This window comes from Trachurus japonicus, chromosome 6 (genome assembly GCF_045865225.1).
Source record: "Trachurus japonicus isolate A0001 chromosome 6, Traja_1.0".
Classification (NCBI taxonomy): Eukaryota; Metazoa; Chordata; class Actinopteri; order Carangiformes; family Carangidae; genus Trachurus; species Trachurus japonicus.
The window spans coordinates 32122008-32140007 of record NC_140912.1 but is presented as its reverse complement, the minus strand read 5'-3'; the positions used below and the strand labels follow the sequence as shown (position 1 = coordinate 32140007).

The window sequence follows — 18000 nt, the reverse complement described above, 5'->3', positions numbered from 1 at the left end:
ATCCCTGAGGTAAGCCATGCATGTGAGATAGAAAATCTAAATTACAAGTTAAAAACATATTTACATAGTGATTTATGTTCTTACACTGGCGGAAACAGGCGTCCAAACAGCTATTTATTCTGTTTGTTCTGCTGTTTGCTTGTTTGTTTGTTTGTTTGTTTGTTGTCTCGTCATGCTGGATGCCTTCGCTGCAGCTTGTGTTACCACGTTTGGAAATAATAATGAGCTGTAGCGAAGAAGACATTAATTCTGTGTGAACACGGACTCTGTGAAGGGAAGTGAAGTGAACTGAAGTGAAGTGAAGTGGGGGATGGAGAAGACAAGGTGGCGGTGATGGAGGGGGGAGAGAAGGGGGGAGGAGGGGGGAGGGGCTCCACCTCCTGAGGCGAGCTGTGGTGATTCAGCTCCACGTTGATCTGCGATGCTTTTTATTCATGTTGAATATGGAAAAGCGGGGCAGGAGAGAATCAAACCACCGCCCACTCCCTTCATTATAAATCTGTTTCGTCTTTGTGCTCTCCTTGTTGTTGTTGTTGTTCTGCTCTTTAGCTCCAATCTGCTGCTCTTCCTCTCGGCTTTATTGGCTCCAAACTTAATCCACTTCGAGTTCAAACTGCCGTCTCTCCCCCCGATGTTAAGTTTGGCCCGGCGGCGGTGAGAAGCTCAGCGCGACTGTAGCTACGACCGTTAGACAAACAAAAAGAGGCTGGAGATACAGTGAACGTGAGAACAAAACATCAAGTTGAGGAGGATTAACTCCAACCTCTGAGTGATTCTTAAAACACTCAAATCCAACATTTAGGATTTTAAAATGTCGACGCCTGCAGTGTTTCCTGGCCTGGAAGAGGAAACTGCTCAGAAACCTTTTCATTCTCTACAAGCCCAGAAGGGAGTGAGCTAAGAAACACTCAGCCCAGAAACGTAGACGATATAAAGTCAACAAGCTCATGGATTTGATGAGACATTTGAAGCCAACTTAATTAGAGTTCATTTGTGATGAGTTTTCATTAAATAAACCAACAACATATCAGCTCTGGTGTCAGAGCAGCTTGGCCATTAATCCCAGGGTTGGTTAATGGTATGGTTATGGTTTTTCGACCGTGCCACATAGCAGTTGACTGTAAAATTGGAACTGCACAGTCTGGACCCGCACTATGGTTTTTTTGACAAGGCAAAATCCAAATAAAACGCCAAGATCTAATTGTTTGTGAAGCTTGGAACACTTTAAAACTTTTTATTAATAGCCTATAATGAAATAAAATGCTTTTAAATGTTCTATTACATGGGGTTATACTTAATTGTAAATGTAGTATAGTCAAATGTTCGTTACACTGTCAGATACATTTTCAACAAAAGTGTTAATGACATTAAACGAACAATGTGATTCACGTTCGATACTCACGTTCCTACTGCCATCCATATTGTCCATATTTCGTATATCTGTATCCATTAGCATACAAAACAGGTGGCGCTGTAGCAAAAAAAAACAAGGGGTCTGAATGTGCGGCCATGCGGGTCCACAAGTGAGGGCCTGACTGTGCAGGTCTCTGGGTCTGCAGACACATGCTTCTCAGGTTGGTGGTTCAGGTCTTTGTCTACTCATGTCCACATGTTGTCCTAGAAGAGACACTTGAACGCCACAGAAAAAAGTAAAATAAGTCCAAACCATCACTCTATAAATATTTGTCTTGCTATAAAGGATAGAGCATTGTGACACGACCAGGAACCCGTCACCAAAGGTAGTTCCTCAACCTTGGACGTCAAAGATCTGTCACAGGAAACCGAGAAACCTCCGTAAATAACCGTCGACTGAGTTTTTTTTTCTTGACTCTGTGTCTTCACAGGAAGTGCTGGGACTCCGGTCATCTTCAATGAGAACGGCGACGCCCCCGGACGCTACGACATCTTCCAGTATCAGATCAACAACAGGTCGACACCAGAGTACAAGGTCATCGGACACTGGACCAATCAGCTGCACCTGAATGTGAGAACCGACCGACACACCACCAGAACTCCACTTGACCAACAGAGGAGTTAGTATAGTTAGTTAGTTTAGCAGACAAGTGTTTATGTGGAGCCCGGTTTAGGTGTTAATGATCTCAGGTAACATGATGGTTCTGTGTGTAGATCTGGTGCAATAAGATGATTTAATGAGCGGTTGAGGGTGAACAAACATTGGACACAATGAGAGCTGATACTTCTGCTAATTACAACAATTTATACAATGTTCAGTTTGAGATAAAATAAGATATTGGTAAATTACTGGGATAGTTGATTGGTGTACCTCAGTTTTGGAATTGGGGTCAGTTTAAACTCACTGTAGGTTATTGTCAAGTTATCCTGAAGCACCAGTGCTGTTGCTGTGGTTACCTTGGCTCTGAGGAGTGTAATGTCATGTGATAATTGAGATGTTGGTCAACTGGTTAGTGTCGAAGGTAACTGGATTTCTTTTTGTCTTCTGAAGACGTTTCACCTCTCATCAGAAAGACTTCTTCATTTCTTAAAAAAAAACGGGTCGTTAGGGCCAAATTATGACTCAACAGAGAGTCACTGCTACCATGCGACTTGTTAAAGGGGACATATTATGCAAATATCACTTTTTGAAGGCTCTTTAACATATACGTATTTGGGTATTTGCCTTCTGGGCCCAAAATGTGAGAATGGACAAAGAAATCTGTAATTTGGAGGCTCCTGAGGTTGAAGTCCATGTGGTGTTACAAGCTGTTCCCTCAGTCGTCTTCCAATGACGTCATAAGTTTTTGAATTTGCATTGCTGTGAGTACCGGTAGAAGGGGTGGGGCAAGCAGTGGTTCATTTGCATTTAAAGGGACAGGCACTGAAACCAGCTGTTCTGAACAGGGCTGTTTTCAGAGGATGAAAAGAACTGTGATGTTTGATCCTACGAAGCATGTCTCAGACATGTCTTTAAGACACATGGGAACTATTTTAATTTGTGGAAAAAGGGGCAGAATATGTCTCCTTTAAAATTACATGGATCAAGGTGTCAACAGGGGTTAAACCATTGGGGGACGGCTCTAAAGACCTTTGTTCCAGGTGGACATTGATGGTCCTTTCTCCTTAAGATGTAGGTGAACAGCTGAGTCCTGTGAGTTGAATATGCCTTTTGACCTCTCCTACCCCTCCCACCACAGATGGAGGCCCTGCAGTGGACCAGCGGAGACTCCTCCGTGCCGGCCTCGGTCTGCAGCCTGCCGTGTCGGACCGGCGAGAGGAAGAAGGTGGTGAAGGGCGTCCCGTGCTGCTGGCACTGCGAGCGCTGCGAGGGCTACCACTTCCAGGCCAGCGAGTTCACCTGCGAGCTCTGCCCCTACGAGAAGAGACCGGACCGGAACCGCACCGGCTGCCAGTCCATCCCCATCATCAAGCTGGAGTGGCACTCGCCCTGGGCGCTGGTGCCCGTCTTCATCTCCGTGCTGGGCATCATCGCCACCACCTTCGTCATCGTCACCTTCGTGCGCTACAACGACACGCCCATCGTGCGCGCCTCGGGCCGGGAGATGAGCTACGTGCTGCTGACCGGCATCTTCCTGTGCTACATCATCACCTTCCCCATGATCGCGGCGCCCGACGTCGTGGTCTGCTCCTTCCGCCGCATCTTCCTGGGCCTGGGCATGTGCTTCAGCTACGCCGCGCTGCTCACCAAGACCAACCGCATCCACCGCATCTTCGAGCAGGGCAAGAAGGCGGTGACGGCGCCGCGCTTCATCTCGCCGGCCTCCCAGCTGGTCATCACCTTCTCGCTCATCTCCGTGCAGCTGCTGGGCGTCCTGCTGTGGTTCGCCGTGGACCCGCCGCACACCTTCGTGGATTACGGCGAGCAGCGCACGCAGGACCCCGAGAACGCGCGCGGCGTGCTCAAGTGCGACATCTCCGACCTGTCGCTGATCTGCTCGCTGGGCTACAGCATCCTCCTCATGGTCACATGCACTGTTTACGCCATCAAGACGCGCGGCGTGCCAGAGACCTTCAACGAGGCCAAACCCATTGGATTTACTATGTACACCACCTGCATCATCTGGCTCGCCTTCATCCCCATCTTCTTCGGCACGGCGCAATCCGAGGAGCGGGTGAGTGCTGCGCTCGTTCATGATTTCGCCTCATGTTTTATGTAATGCAGTGGTGGACAGTAACAGAGTAAATTTACTTGTGTATTAGATTTCTTTGGTACTTATTACTCTTACTTGAATACATTTCCAAGACAAATATTTTTACTTTAACTCGAGTTAATTTCTAGGAAGGCTGAAAAGTACTCGTTACTTTCAGGTCTTTTTCTAAAATCCTATTGGACACAAGCTGTGTTTGTCAAAGAAGGAAACCCTAACCCCTAAAAGCAGCACATCAGTGCAGCTGCTTTCAAAGAGTTAATTCTCAGAAACAAGAGTTAAAAGCTCCTTAAATTCATTTAGAAAAAATTATAGTAATTCATTGATGTGAAAAATAAGAAATTAACTCTTACTCTTACTTTTACTTAAAGGTGTACAGAAAAGAAAACTGAATTTGAGCCCACTCTGGATCATAAAATTAATGTGATAACGCATCTATCAGACGATGTAGGCCAAACTTTGTGCAAAATTCTATTTTTGAGTAAATCCGGGATGAAAGTGTGTTTTTTTTTTTTCCGCATTGGATAATGCAGGCGCACGGATTATACGTCAGCCTGTACACGATTCACCAGCCACTGATATTGGATCCGTCATCCGTCATTCAAACGTCTGAGACAACACACACACACAGAGCTCGGGCTCGCCCCAAGCTTTGAATATCCCGCCCGCTCGATAACGACCAATCAAATTCGTTTTCCTTACTCAGGTAAACTCGTGTTGCAGCTCGTGACAGCTCGGCGCGACAAACAGGACAAACGGCCATTTCTGTACACATTTAAAGTAGATTTGAAAGCATGTACCTTTGGATACTTAAGTACCTTTAAAAGCAAGTACTTTTTTACTCTTACTCGAGTAACATGTCGACTGAGCTACTTTTACTTGTAACCGAGTAAATTTTGACCAGTAGTATTTGTACTCTTATTCAAGTACTGGGGTCGAGTACTCTGTCCATCTCTGATGTAATGTAACGGCCCCCAGCAGAGTGCGTAGATGGAAACACACCGTCATTACACACACACACACACACTCCACTGTCTCCATGCGAGGAGATGCTGCAGGTTGTGATGGTGAAAACAGAAAAAAACTGAACCTGTTTTTCTCTTTTATTCTCATCTTTTATTTTTACATTAAAAATTTTGCAAATATCAACTCAACCAATTCATGCTTATTTCCAACACGGTGCTTAATAAGTTTTCAGAAATAATAACGACAGTGGAAAATGTACCAGACTGTCAAAACAGCAGGAGTTTGATTTTAATCAAATATATTCAAAATCGTATTCTTAATCTCAGACAAACTGTTTTTTTGATCAGTTGCAGATCGGTGGTATTATTCAGCTTTAATTTGCCTCCAAGGTCTTTACATGAAAACTTGTGAAAAACATTACAAATGAGCTGGGATAGTAATAGTAACAAACAAATTGATAAAAAATCATGAAATCAGTGCGACAAAGGCTGAACAGTGGAAAAAAAACAACAATTTTCCTGTTGCATTCAGGATCAACATTATCGAAATCGAGCTCAACTTCAGCAATCGTGGCAGGTGAATTTCATAGTGGTTTTGTAGTAGTTTGTAGTTTTAGGTGAACTTAGACAAAGCGTCCTCTTTAACAGCAACAGTTTTGACTGTCAGTTGTCAGAATATTTCAAGTGCAGGACTGGAAACATGGCCGTCTTGATGAAGGCAAATAACTAAAAACATGCGGCTGCTATGCTAACAGACTGAGGCTATGCTAGTGTAGCCGATGTTATATGGCCCTCTGAGTTGCGCCCAGGTGGGGTTTGAACCCTGCGCTCACACACCGTGGGCGACGATGCAAACCGTTTTGCCAAGAGGTCAATGACCGCTTGGCAGTCTGGTTTGCACGGTTCCAGTGTGCCTTTCCAAAGGCCCGCCATTCCGAACATTTACTTTCATGTTTCGGAATGCCGAGCCTTAATTATTTTGGAAAAAGGGGCGCCATTCCGAACCTGAAAAAAGGTCTGCCATTTCCAAAGGCTGGTTACTTGCTGGGTAAAACATGTAGAGTGCTTGCTGCGGTAGTACAGTGAGTAGAGCAGTTACCTTGGGCATGGGGGACCAGGGGTCAAACCCTTTTTCGGCCCCACGAATAGTTGCGAAGTGCCAAGAAGCTGAGCCAGTTTCTTTTGCTTAACTGATTGTGTCATTCACACTAGACAAGCCGCAGCCGGCCCGCACCCTGCAGCGATCATTTTAGTGTCTGGTCTATTTTGCGTCAAGCCAGACGGGAAGTCAAACAAAGACACATGAGAGAATCTGTTCAATTTTCAAAACAAAACACTGCGATTGACACCTTCGGAATGGCGGTGTTGTGGAAATTTTGGTTCTGCCGGTGGCGAGTCAAAGAACAAGACAGGAGAGGTAGCATGCACCCAAGTTTATTCTCCATTCTCCATAGAGAAGGGGACAGAACACAGAACTACATGGCAGGTAGCAGTTCAGAGTAGTGCCCCAAGAACAGAGATTGCAGTCCCTTCTTATACCCCACTTTATGACTCTGGTTACTTCATTACTACAAGCACTTCTAGCTTTCTCAGACAATAAAACAATCCAACAGATGTGTTACTCAACAAACCCCCGTTGTTGGTTTCTCTGTAGGTATTTACAACCTAGAGCAATTAGTAAACAAGGTTGTACGTGGGTCATCCTATCACAGTAATTTTCCACCACAGCGGCCCCTTGGAAATTCGGAATGACGGACCTTCGGAATGGCGCTCCTTCGGAATGGGGGTCGCCCCCCGGTTTGTACGTCCTTTATGGGTGAGTGAGTGCACCGCAGAACTTCCGCTACACTGGCAGGTTCCAGGCTAAAGAATAAGCTAGCAGCAGGTTGAAGGTAATTAGCATTGGCATTGTACAGTATGGTTTAATAAATGGATGCTATAGCTGAGCTACAGAGCTACAATGCAAATGCCCAATATAAGTCCAAGGCAAACAGATGAAGACTTCCTCCTGCGTTGGAGGCCGTGAGCAGCAGGACGAAGCTGCTGCCGGTAGTTTCCCTCGTCTGGAGTTCACAAAACACTTGTGATGTGAGCGACTGATGATTGATGACTGATTGGTTTCTGATCGGCGCAGCCCCAGCCCAGACGGCTCCCGGCCGCCTCTCGACACAAACTAATTAGAGCAGAATTAAATTTAGCTCAATGAGACAACAGTGTTTTGGGCTGAGTTCGGTGCCAGATGGAGGATTCAGCTCATTATCATGTCTGTGGGGACGAGTGGAGGACAGGTGGAGCGACTCTCTGAGATTCACTCTAAATATAGTTTATCCGTCTTTTTCTGCTGCTACTGTTCACAAGATGAGAGTCTTGTATCAGAGTGGTTTTAATTTGGTAGAGAAGGATTAAATCAGGGACAATGAGTGAGAGATATTAAACTGTAGCTACAGATTAGTGACTAAAATGATCACGGGCATCATTTCTATCCAAGTTTTGGTGAAGTGCAAAGAATAAACAAACGTACTCAGGAAGGACTTAGAGGGAAGGGCAAGGGGTTCACATGATTGTTGTTTTTCAGAAGCCAACAACATAAAAGAAGAGATTTCAAACGTGGATTAAACAGTGTTCAGAATCAGAAAACTTTATTGTCTCCTGCAAAAAGCAGTGGGAATTTTTCTTTGACGTGTGCATAAAATAAACATAAGTTAAGAAAAACACAGTTTAACATAACATAAAAGAAACAGCAGATAGATACAGAATAGCACAGATAAATACATAGTGTTGATAACCAAACCCACAGATGAGTCCAATTAACAAGTAAATATGGTACATGCAAATAATATCCATTTTGCAATTTGTTTTCATTTAGAGCCAAAAAAAACAAAACAAATATCTAACTCCTAAAATTGAAATGAACAAACCAATGAACCAATGGAGGAACATCATATTAGTCAAATATTAACTTAACATCTGGACCTATTAGCTACAGAAATTAACCACAGTAATTGACCGTGATTACTGTGATAATTTAAATTTATATGCTAATATTAACCGATGGGCATTTCTAATGTGATATAGGATGAAGTCCTAGAGGTTAATTCCTGCCTTATGGCCCATAATAACCTTGACTGGGACATGTCGGTCCACACCTTTGGTCGCCATGACGTCTACAGTCTTCAGCTTTTACTGAAACTCCTCTCACCAACTCACACAGACACAGAGACCAGAACTTCCCATGAGTCTCAGCATCTGCGATATCTTTTAAACATTGTACTTGACAGTTTATTCTTCACTTTACAAACACACAAACAGCCGACAGCGACAGAACCGTCTCAGTTCCTTCACCTTGAAGTCGTGTGCGTCATTCGCTTTTCTCTCTTTCCTCCTGCAGGATGATGATGATGATGATGATGATGATGATGATGATGCATCATCTGCAGGACTGTGTGTAAATCTGAAGCTTCATGAAAATAATGCACATGAGAAATGGTTGTTTATCCGTTGAATACAAAGTGCAGGTTGAGAGGCGTTCAGGTGCTCTGCAGGCCGTTGGCTCTCCCGTGGCTTCAGTCTGTCTCAGCGTCTCCGTCTCTTCATGTGGCCCCCACACCGACTCCATGATGTTGAGTTCAGGGCTCTGTGGGGGCCCGGCCATCTGCTGCAGGGGCCCCCTGTTCTTCTTGTCTCTGTAGATCACTCTGAAGCCCACACACACACACACAGAGCTAATTGGGGACCAATCAGACAGTTTCTCCCTGATGGTTTCAGGTGGAGGATGAAAATCTGAAGAGTTTTCCTCAGTGCTGAATGTGAACAGACCAGTGTGGTGGTTACTGTTGTTGTTGGGTCAGTACCGGTTCACACAATATACGCATAGGGCAACACAAAGTAATGGTGGGGCATCAATACTTTAGCCTGTAGCTTGAGTTATTACCAAGATGAAGCAGAGTTATCCCTTGATTTTTTTCTCTATTGGTCTGTTTATTCTTAACTCATTGAGTGCCGCACTCCTTTCCAAAGTTTTAGTCAAGTGTACCGGCAATTTAGACCATTTTTGACGATCTTTGTAGAGCCATAGTGTATTCTGTATTATTGCCAACACATACTATGGCTCATTTGAAAGGTGAAACTTTATGCTTCAAATGGCCACAAACTGTTTGTTTCTATGTGCCTCTGTTCCTGAGAAAACTCAAGCTAAACACGGCTGGATTTCACCAAAATCCCTCCTTTTTTTCTAGAAAAGGAGATAGAGCGTCTTTTATGAAAGGTGCGCTGTTTGTGCCTGTCGCTCTTCTGACACTCGCATTTCTGGATCAAAGGGCTCGTGTAAGATACATATATACAACAATTGTTGTTCTATTCACAAAACCACCAACGGGGGCGGGGGGGGGGGGGCGCCACTAATCAACAATAACACAGACGCACCGTGCCGTGGCACAGCCTCTCGCCGCGGAATGTGATGGTCTCTCGGCCCTTCTAAAAATAGCTCCCACCAACAAATAAAGGTAACTAACCTACTGCTATGACTATAGGGATTATGGCAATGGGCCAATTTACCAAAATGTTGAACTATCCCTTTAAAGCAGGATCAGACCAGGCCCGATTATGACCATCAGGAACGACAAACGGACGTGCAGTGTAACATACGGCGATTTTGCATTTAGTACGCTGTACGATGTTTTACAACGCCCCAACGGAAAGTCTAGCATTAGCACAATTTTTTAAATTTCTTTGCCTAGTTTGACATCTCCTACAACGTGAACCTTGATTTTGACCAATAGGATGACAGAGCACTCTGATGCATTGTTTACAAACAGTGAAGCTCGCTTCGGCTCTACAACAGTTTTTACTTCCTTTTCTTTTTCGACCGCTAGCATCACACACAGCGCTGCATATCCATGATTGACAGTTTGTTGGGACGCCTCCCCAACGGCCTATGAACTCGCGCAGGGTCGTGATCAATGATTGATCGTACTTGTAGTGTTGCCAACAGGTGGTGCAATCTGTGTTGGGTTCAGACTCAGAAACTCTGGTTCCTCTCACCTCGTCCTTCCTATCATCACTATAATCTTTTTGAAGCAGAATCTCGAAGCCGTCAGACTCAAATTAAATCATTTTCCCACTGGCCCGGATTTTTTTCTTGTTTCCGTATCTTTCTGTGTGTGCGTTTGCACCTCTCCGGGCAAAACGGGTCTGTAGATCAAGGAGAGCATCAGAGACGGTGATGTTTCCACTCTGACAGCTGATACCATCTCCCTGAGCCGCTCCACTCTGCTGATAAACACTGACGGATACTGAACCTCTGAGCTGCGGCTGTTTTTTTCTTACACAATCTTTGAAAAAAAATCTGAGGAACTGAAGCGTTCTCTGATCTAATGAGGACCAGCGATGGCCGCCAGCGGTTTCACTTTCCCCCTCCGGTTATTTTTGAACCTGACAGAGCAGATTCAGAGACGGGAGGAGGAGGAAGGAGGAAGGAGGAAGGAGGAAGGTTACGTCACCTGACCCCGAACAGACAGCGGTGAGACATCCAGGCGTTGCACTCCTTATGCAGGAAGACTCAGCTTTTTGGGGATTTTTAAGTTTCACTCAGAAGAACATTTCCCCAGTTTGATTTAAACAGAGAGGTTTGTTTTAAAGCCCCCGGGCGTCCACTCTGCAAACACAACAAACACCTCCGGCCTCATTATTCACCGTCGTTTCCTCTGTTGCTGTGAAGATCTGATGTTCCGTGAAATTACAGCAGGTGAATCAATAAACACCTGTACAGCCAGCAAACATTTACAATTCAAATGCATCTGTTTTTATTCATTAATGTGCCAGTTGATTTATTCAGTGAAATCAAACAAACAGAAACAGGAACGTTTAAAAAAATACATCTTTAAATGGGAGAAACAACCGAATGTATCAATAAACAATATTTCTCTTAAGGTGAGGTACTGAAAGGAGCTGGAGTAAAAATACGATTACTGAACTTTTAAATGGTGATTATACGAAATGCTCCTGTGTTTTTAATAATAAATAGTGTATAATACATTATGTATGATACATTTCAATAATATATTGAGGCACTGAAAGTAGTTGAAGTGAATAATTAATGAATGTTTAAATGGTTGAAATAAAAGTAAACATTTGAAAATGTTTAATGGTCAATTGAGTATAATACATTTTGTATTGCAAGAATGATTTAGCGGAAATTGAGGGACTGAAATAATGGTAGTTGAAATAGAGTTACTGGATGTTTAAATATAGTAAGGGCAACATATGAAAATCTGGGAACTAAATCCTTACCAAGAAATTTCTTCACAGTTGTCTTTAGGAACATGCGTAGTATGACGTCTTAAAATGTTGAAATTCAACTCCCGTGGGAAACCCCCTAAAAAACTACTCAAAGTTGGGGTACCCGTAACTGGATTTTTGAACATTCCGAAATGTTAAATTTGGCCTCAAGTAACTTCTGAGGGGTCAAACTAGAGGTTTTTCATGATTCTGAGTTGATTGCAAACATTAGTTTTACACCCAAAACACTCCTTGGTGGAGAAAAAAACAGCCACACCCACTTTTCTTGTTCATCGGAAACCCCATCACCACCACCAATAGAATGTTGGTGCAGGGAAGTTCCATAGTGCAGTTTCAGCCGACGCGACCCGGCTCAGGCTGCAGCGGCAGCACCATTCATCCTATTAACCATTTTTCTACTATTGCAAAGAGTCTGGAAACATTATTTTAAGGCCGAAAAACTCCGCAATGTTACTTTAATGCAAATTCAATCATGAATTCTTTGGCCTTACCACTGCAACTTTTCTGCAAATTTGCTATCATAGACCGCTGTGGCTAGCTGTGGTCAGCTGTGGCCACAGTGTTTCCATTACTTTTTTTTGCATGTGTTTTTATTACTAGTTATTGTTTTCATATAACATTAAGTTTTATGCGGATCGGGAGCGAGAGAGAAGGAAAGACATGAGGTGCACACCAGATTTCACATACCAGTAAAAACGGAAACATACACATAGCCTACACACACACTTCTCACTATTGGGTACATGTACATTAAAAGGTTGCTTTCTTCTTTTAATTCATTGCCATGGTAAATCGGCCTAAGTATTGTTTAGTGGTAGTTGTAGTTGGTTAGCATTAAAAGTGAAGAATTTTGGAGTTAGCTAGTGCTAGACATGTTGAAGCCATTTACAACCTTCAATCATTGACAGACACTTTTTACACCTTATGTGAGAGCATAAGAACTTGAAATATGTCATGTCATTGCGTTGATAACATGCATAAGAAACTTAAAAATTGTGGTAACACTTTATTTGATGCCTATCTCTATAATGCATTATTATCATACTTATAATGGGTTATAATAATAAAAGTTATAATGCAGTTATAGCACTGTATAACTATGGTTATAAACACTCATAAATGATTATAATGCTTTATAACAATAATCATAACACACTATAAAGCATTTTATCTTGACTTATAAGGTCAGGTATTAATATGTTATAACTATTAGGAACTCACTGACAAAGCCCACATTGATAATGCATTAAAATATAGTTATAATGTGTTACAATTGGCTTATAGACGTGTATAACTATCATAATAAAGACTCATAAATTATCATAAGGCTTTATAACAATAAGCATAACACATTATAGAGCATTATAACTCTATTGTAATACTTGACCTTAAGCCATTATAAAATGCTCTATGATGTGTTATGCTTATTGTTATAAAGCCTTATGATCATTTATGAGTATTTATAATGATGGTTATACACTTTTATAAGCCAATTATAACACATTATAACTATATTTACGATGTATTATCGACGTGGGCATTGTCAGCCAGTTACTAACAATTATAATGTATTATTATACCTGACCTTATAAGTCATCATAAAATGTTTTATAGTGTGTTATGATTATTGTTATAAAGCCTTATGATAATTTATGAATGTATATAATTATAGTTATACAATGCTATAACCACATTATAACTCATTATAAGTATGGTTATAATGCGTTATAGAGTTAGGCGTCAAAGTCTTACCAAAATGGTTGTTAGTTGGCTAACAGTAAATAATATGGTTAGTTAGCCAACTCCTATGTGCGACTGAATCTGATGACCATCTGACCATTTTATTTTCCTAAATGCTAGCTGACTGCTCCATTAGCTATCAAACTAGGAAAACATGGTGTAGGCCTAATTGTCATCGCAAGGATTTTTGCAGTTAGGTTTAGGCGGTGATCTACTATACTCAATAGAATACATTAGAGATCAGCTATTCCTGTGTATGACAGAGGTTTTCTTTAATGTCACAAAAAAACTTCTACTATTACTACTGAATACTTAATATAACTTATATTCTACCTTTTTACATTGTTGGACATTAATCTAGCACACACATCAATGTCATGTCAAAAACCTGGGGGCCAGATCTGTCCTGCGACACTTTTATATGGCCCTATAATGTTAATAATGGCCCACCAATATAGCATTCACATTACTCACATTACAAATCCCATAATACACTACAACAGCTACCACGGCCATGACCAAGCAATAGGCCCAAGCTGGAATGAACGTGTTTGTGACACACTGCAACATCTATCTTTTTCCATTCTTCAAAAACGACCTCTTAGAGTCTGGATGCTCGATGGAGATTGATGCTCAGTGTGTGTGCAGATTAACATTACCATGTTTGCAATCAATGTAGCACCACTGTGTATTTTTTGTACTTTTCCTATCTTCATTTCGAACAAACTTGTTTCAGTTGTTGCTGGTATGTGAAATCTGGTGCATGTCCACTGTCTTTTCTCTCTCGCTGCTTGCTACTGATCTGCATAATAAATTACATCTATAATAACTTTTTTTTTTAAATTTAGCGACACCACAAAATCCTGGAGGGTCTGTAGAAATATAATAGAAATAAAAATAGAAAAAAGGGTAGAAAGTTATATTGAGTATTTAGTAGTATTATGTAACACAACCTCTGCAATGCTAAGGAATGGCTTCTCTGTAATGCATTCTATTGGTGGTGATGGGGGTTCCGATGAACAAGAAAAGTGGGTGTGGTTGTTTTTTTCTCCACCAAGGAGTGTTTTGGGTGTAAAACTAATGTTTGCAATCAACTCAGAATCATGAAAAACCCCTAGTTTGACCCCTCACAAGATACTTAAGGCCAAATTTAACATTTCGGAATGTTCAAAAATCCAGTTACCGGGTACCCCAACTTTGAGTAGTTTTTTAGGGGGTTTCCCACGGGAGTTGAATTTCAACATTTTAAGACGTCATACTACGCATGTTCCTAAAGACAACTGTGAAGAAATTTCTTGGTAAGGATTTAGTTCCCAGATTGGTCAAATATCTGCTAAAATGCCCTTACTAATAGTAGAAGTTAGTTTTTAATTATACATAATGTTGAGGCACTGAAAGTAGTTGGAGTGGGAATTAAGATACGATTACTGAACGCTAAAATGCTGATGATGTGAAAGTTTTCAATGTTTTTAATCTTAGATTGTGTATAATACATTATGTATGACACATATTAATAATACATTTTACCAGAATTCGAGATATTGAAAGTAGTTGGAGCAGTATGATAGAATTACTTCATGTTTAAATATTAGTTAAGTTAAATTGGAAATGTTTTTAATGATACATTTTGTATAATACATTATGCATAGTGATATATTTAAGCAGAGATTGAGTTACTGAAAGTTAACTGAAGTTAGTAAAGTGTTTTTAATTATACAATATGTATGACAATGATAATTAAAGGTAACAAACCTATTGCTATGATAGAGATTATAGCAATGGGCGAATTTGCCAAAATGTTGAACTATCCCTTTAAAGGTATTGAAATGGTTTTTAAAAAAGTCAAACAGACTCTTCAGTTTAATGCCATTTTTTGTGTAAACTTTGAGTGAAGCTGAAAATTGTTGAAATTAAAGTAATTTCTCTGAGAACTTGAAGTGTTAAAGTTTAGACGGTGTTGAAACGACTTGAAGGAAATGACTCAGTGAAGTTGAAACAGCAGTGAAGAGCTGGAAAAAGTAGAAATGTGATTTCAGTCAAAGTGAAATCTGATCAAAGGAAAAAAGTGAAAGACGTCCGTGGAAGTGTTGATTGAAGTGTAATCACTGAAAACAGCTGGAGCCAATTTCAGCTGTGGAGAAAGTTTTATCACTTACTGAAGTCGAGGCGTCGGTTGGAGAATAAGTGAAACTGAAGTCTGAAGTGAGTGCTGAGAGGAAGAGTGAAGGACAAGCACTGAAAGCTGTTAAAATGTAAAGTGGTAGATTTTTTGTGGTGGTTTAAGTTTTGATATAAACAAAAGTTTAAACCTCCTTAAATGGATATTCCTGCATAAATTTAGCCCATGGTGCCATGAGAGAGAATAGAACCCCACAGTAGGATCGAGCATGCACATCCAAAGTAGGCTATTACAGGTGCAGGACTAACAAACAAACAGACTTTTAGACTAGAGAAAGGGGTTAAGTCCACACAATAGTTGTAGCTCCTCAAATATTTATTGTAGGCTATAAGATCAATGTTTCGACGCCCCACCTCCCCTTCCAGAGATTGGAGCAACTTCAGCACAGACAGCAAGTTAGCAAAACGCTGCTGTCTTTGTAGCCACGAGCTAACCACCATCAAAAAAGCCGCTCATAGCTACAAATAATGCTCAGAACAGCACCAGACTTCATCAACAGTACAAACAGGGTCCCATCCCATAATGCGAGGCAGCAAACACCTGCTAGCTTTGCCTGGTTTCTATTGAAAAGAGACGAAAACACAACTCACCCATTCTGCTCCAGCCACTTGCTACTGATGCAGAAGCCCTGACGAGTCGATTACCGAGTGCAGTAGAAGAGTAAACAGTCCAGTGACGTTTAGTTTCAAAAATGCAGCAGCTTTTCTGACTGTTTTCGTTTGACCAAGTCAACTCGTTCATTTCGCTGTCAACACTCACTAGTTATTGTCAGAAACAGAGAGGAACACTGATGCACTCTGTAATCGACTCGTCAGGGCTTCCCCACAACTAGCAAGCAGCTGGAGGAGAGTGGGTGAGTTGTGTTTTGGTCTCTTTTCAATAGAAACCAGGTAAAGCTAGCAGGTGTTTGATGCTTTCTATTATGGGATGGGACCCTGTTTGTACTGTTGATGAAGTTCGGTGCTGTTCTGAGCATCATTTGTAGCTATGAGTGGCTTTTTTGATGGTGGTTGGCTCGTGGCTCCATAGACAGCAGTGTTTTTCTATCGTGCCGGCTTTGTTGAAGTCGCTACAACTGGAGAAGTTTGCGGTCAACAAACTTGATCTCTGGAGGAGGGGTTCTACTGGGTTTGACGGTGCTTTAGAGCATGGGTTACATTTACACCGGATTATCCCTTTAAAAAGGCAGGTCAGACACTGAAAGGAGTTGAAAGGTCAAAATCCCTTTCCCTTTCAAAATAAAATCCATAGACTTGTGGCTCACATGTAAACACCAGGTGGGAAATGAACTCTCGGTTTTTTTCCATGAGATGTTTTATTTATTTTTCTATTTTTTTTGTTTCACACTCAACTCAACCTCGGCCAAAAAAACTTCACTCTCTCAGGAGAAACTTATTCAATTCAAACTTCTCACACAAAACTTTCAACACTGTGCAGATTTATTCAGAAACATTTTCTTGTTCCATCCAGGAGCCGAAGCTGCTCCAGGTTTATGCGCATTTTTATTTTCATCAGGAAAAAAAAAGAAAAAGAAAGTTGAATTCTGCTATAATGTTATATCTCTACAATAATAGCACAGGGATCATTTCCTGGAGTTTCATCATCACCATCATCATCATCATCATCATCATCATCATCATCATCATTTCTCCGACACACACACACACACACAGCGGCTGGAGGTGAAAATAACAACAGGACTCTGTCAGAGGGATGTCAATTTCATTAATAACGTGTTTGTACGTGTATGTTATGTTTGTGTGTGTGTGTGTGTGACTGATCCAGAGTCAGATCTTCTCCTCTTGATCATTCCAACATCAAACAGATGCAGATTCACCGCTGTCAGCCTGCAGACAGTCTGAGCCTCCTCCTGCTCCTTTAACCTTCACTCACTCAGCTGCTCACTGCTAATTAAAGGTTGAGGTTGAGGTTATGGACGAGTGGGTGGCTGGTTTATCTTTAAAAATGATAATAATAAACAACATTAATGACATTAACCCCTCACATGCTGGAGCCTCCTGCACCCTGATGAAGAAAAACCTGTTGGTTAGATCCAGAAATGGACCAAAACAATCAAATGAAACACAGGAAATGAATTATTTCAGATTAAAACTGAAATTAGACGCAATATTAACGTCTATTAATCAGTTAAAACAGAGTCTGAGCAGACTCATCTCAAAACTATGGTGTCCCAGAAGCTGAAAACACAAAATTCAAATCAGGAGTAAAGTATATCTCAAGAATTGTATCTATGGAAATGAAATATTTCCCAGTTGTACTTTGTTTCTTGTAGTTTTTACTCCTCTACTTTTTTGTTCCTTCAACAAGTCACCCTTTATACTCCACACACTCTGATGTCTGCACCACATCCTAAAGGACAAAGCTGTGCTGGACTCAGATCTGGAGACTGTGGAGGAACGGTTGAGTTTTTCGTTTTTCCTTTCGTCTATCGTGTCATGTTGGTAGAGTTTCTGCCGCTGTAGCTCATCTGCTTCAACGTTCCTCGTGTTGTGGTTCAGAGATGTTCTTCTGCAGACTTCTGTTGTTGCCGTTGTCTCTCAGCTCCAACCAGTCTGACCTTTCTCCTCTGACCTCAAGACATTTTCTCCCAGTGAACTGCAGCTCATTGACATTTTCTCTTTTTCGGACAGTTATCTGTTAAAGATGAACTCTGCTACATTTTTACTTCAAAGGG

At 41.5% G+C, this 18000-nt stretch overlaps 1 protein-coding gene across 3 annotated transcripts in view; it reads left to right on the top strand.

The window, feature by feature from the left end:
• grm8b (glutamate receptor, metabotropic 8b) overlaps positions 1-18000 on the top strand; it is a 589884-nt gene that overhangs the window by 557998 nt on the left and 13886 nt on the right. For all 3 annotated transcript variants that reach the window (XM_085780237.1, XM_085780235.1, XM_085780236.1), the window contains 2 exons: positions 1845-1984; positions 3153-4088. In XM_085780237.1, coding sequence (XP_085636363.1) covers positions 1845-1984; positions 3153-4088 — 1076 coding nt within the window. The remainder of the gene's footprint in view (positions 1-1844; positions 1985-3152; positions 4089-18000) is intronic.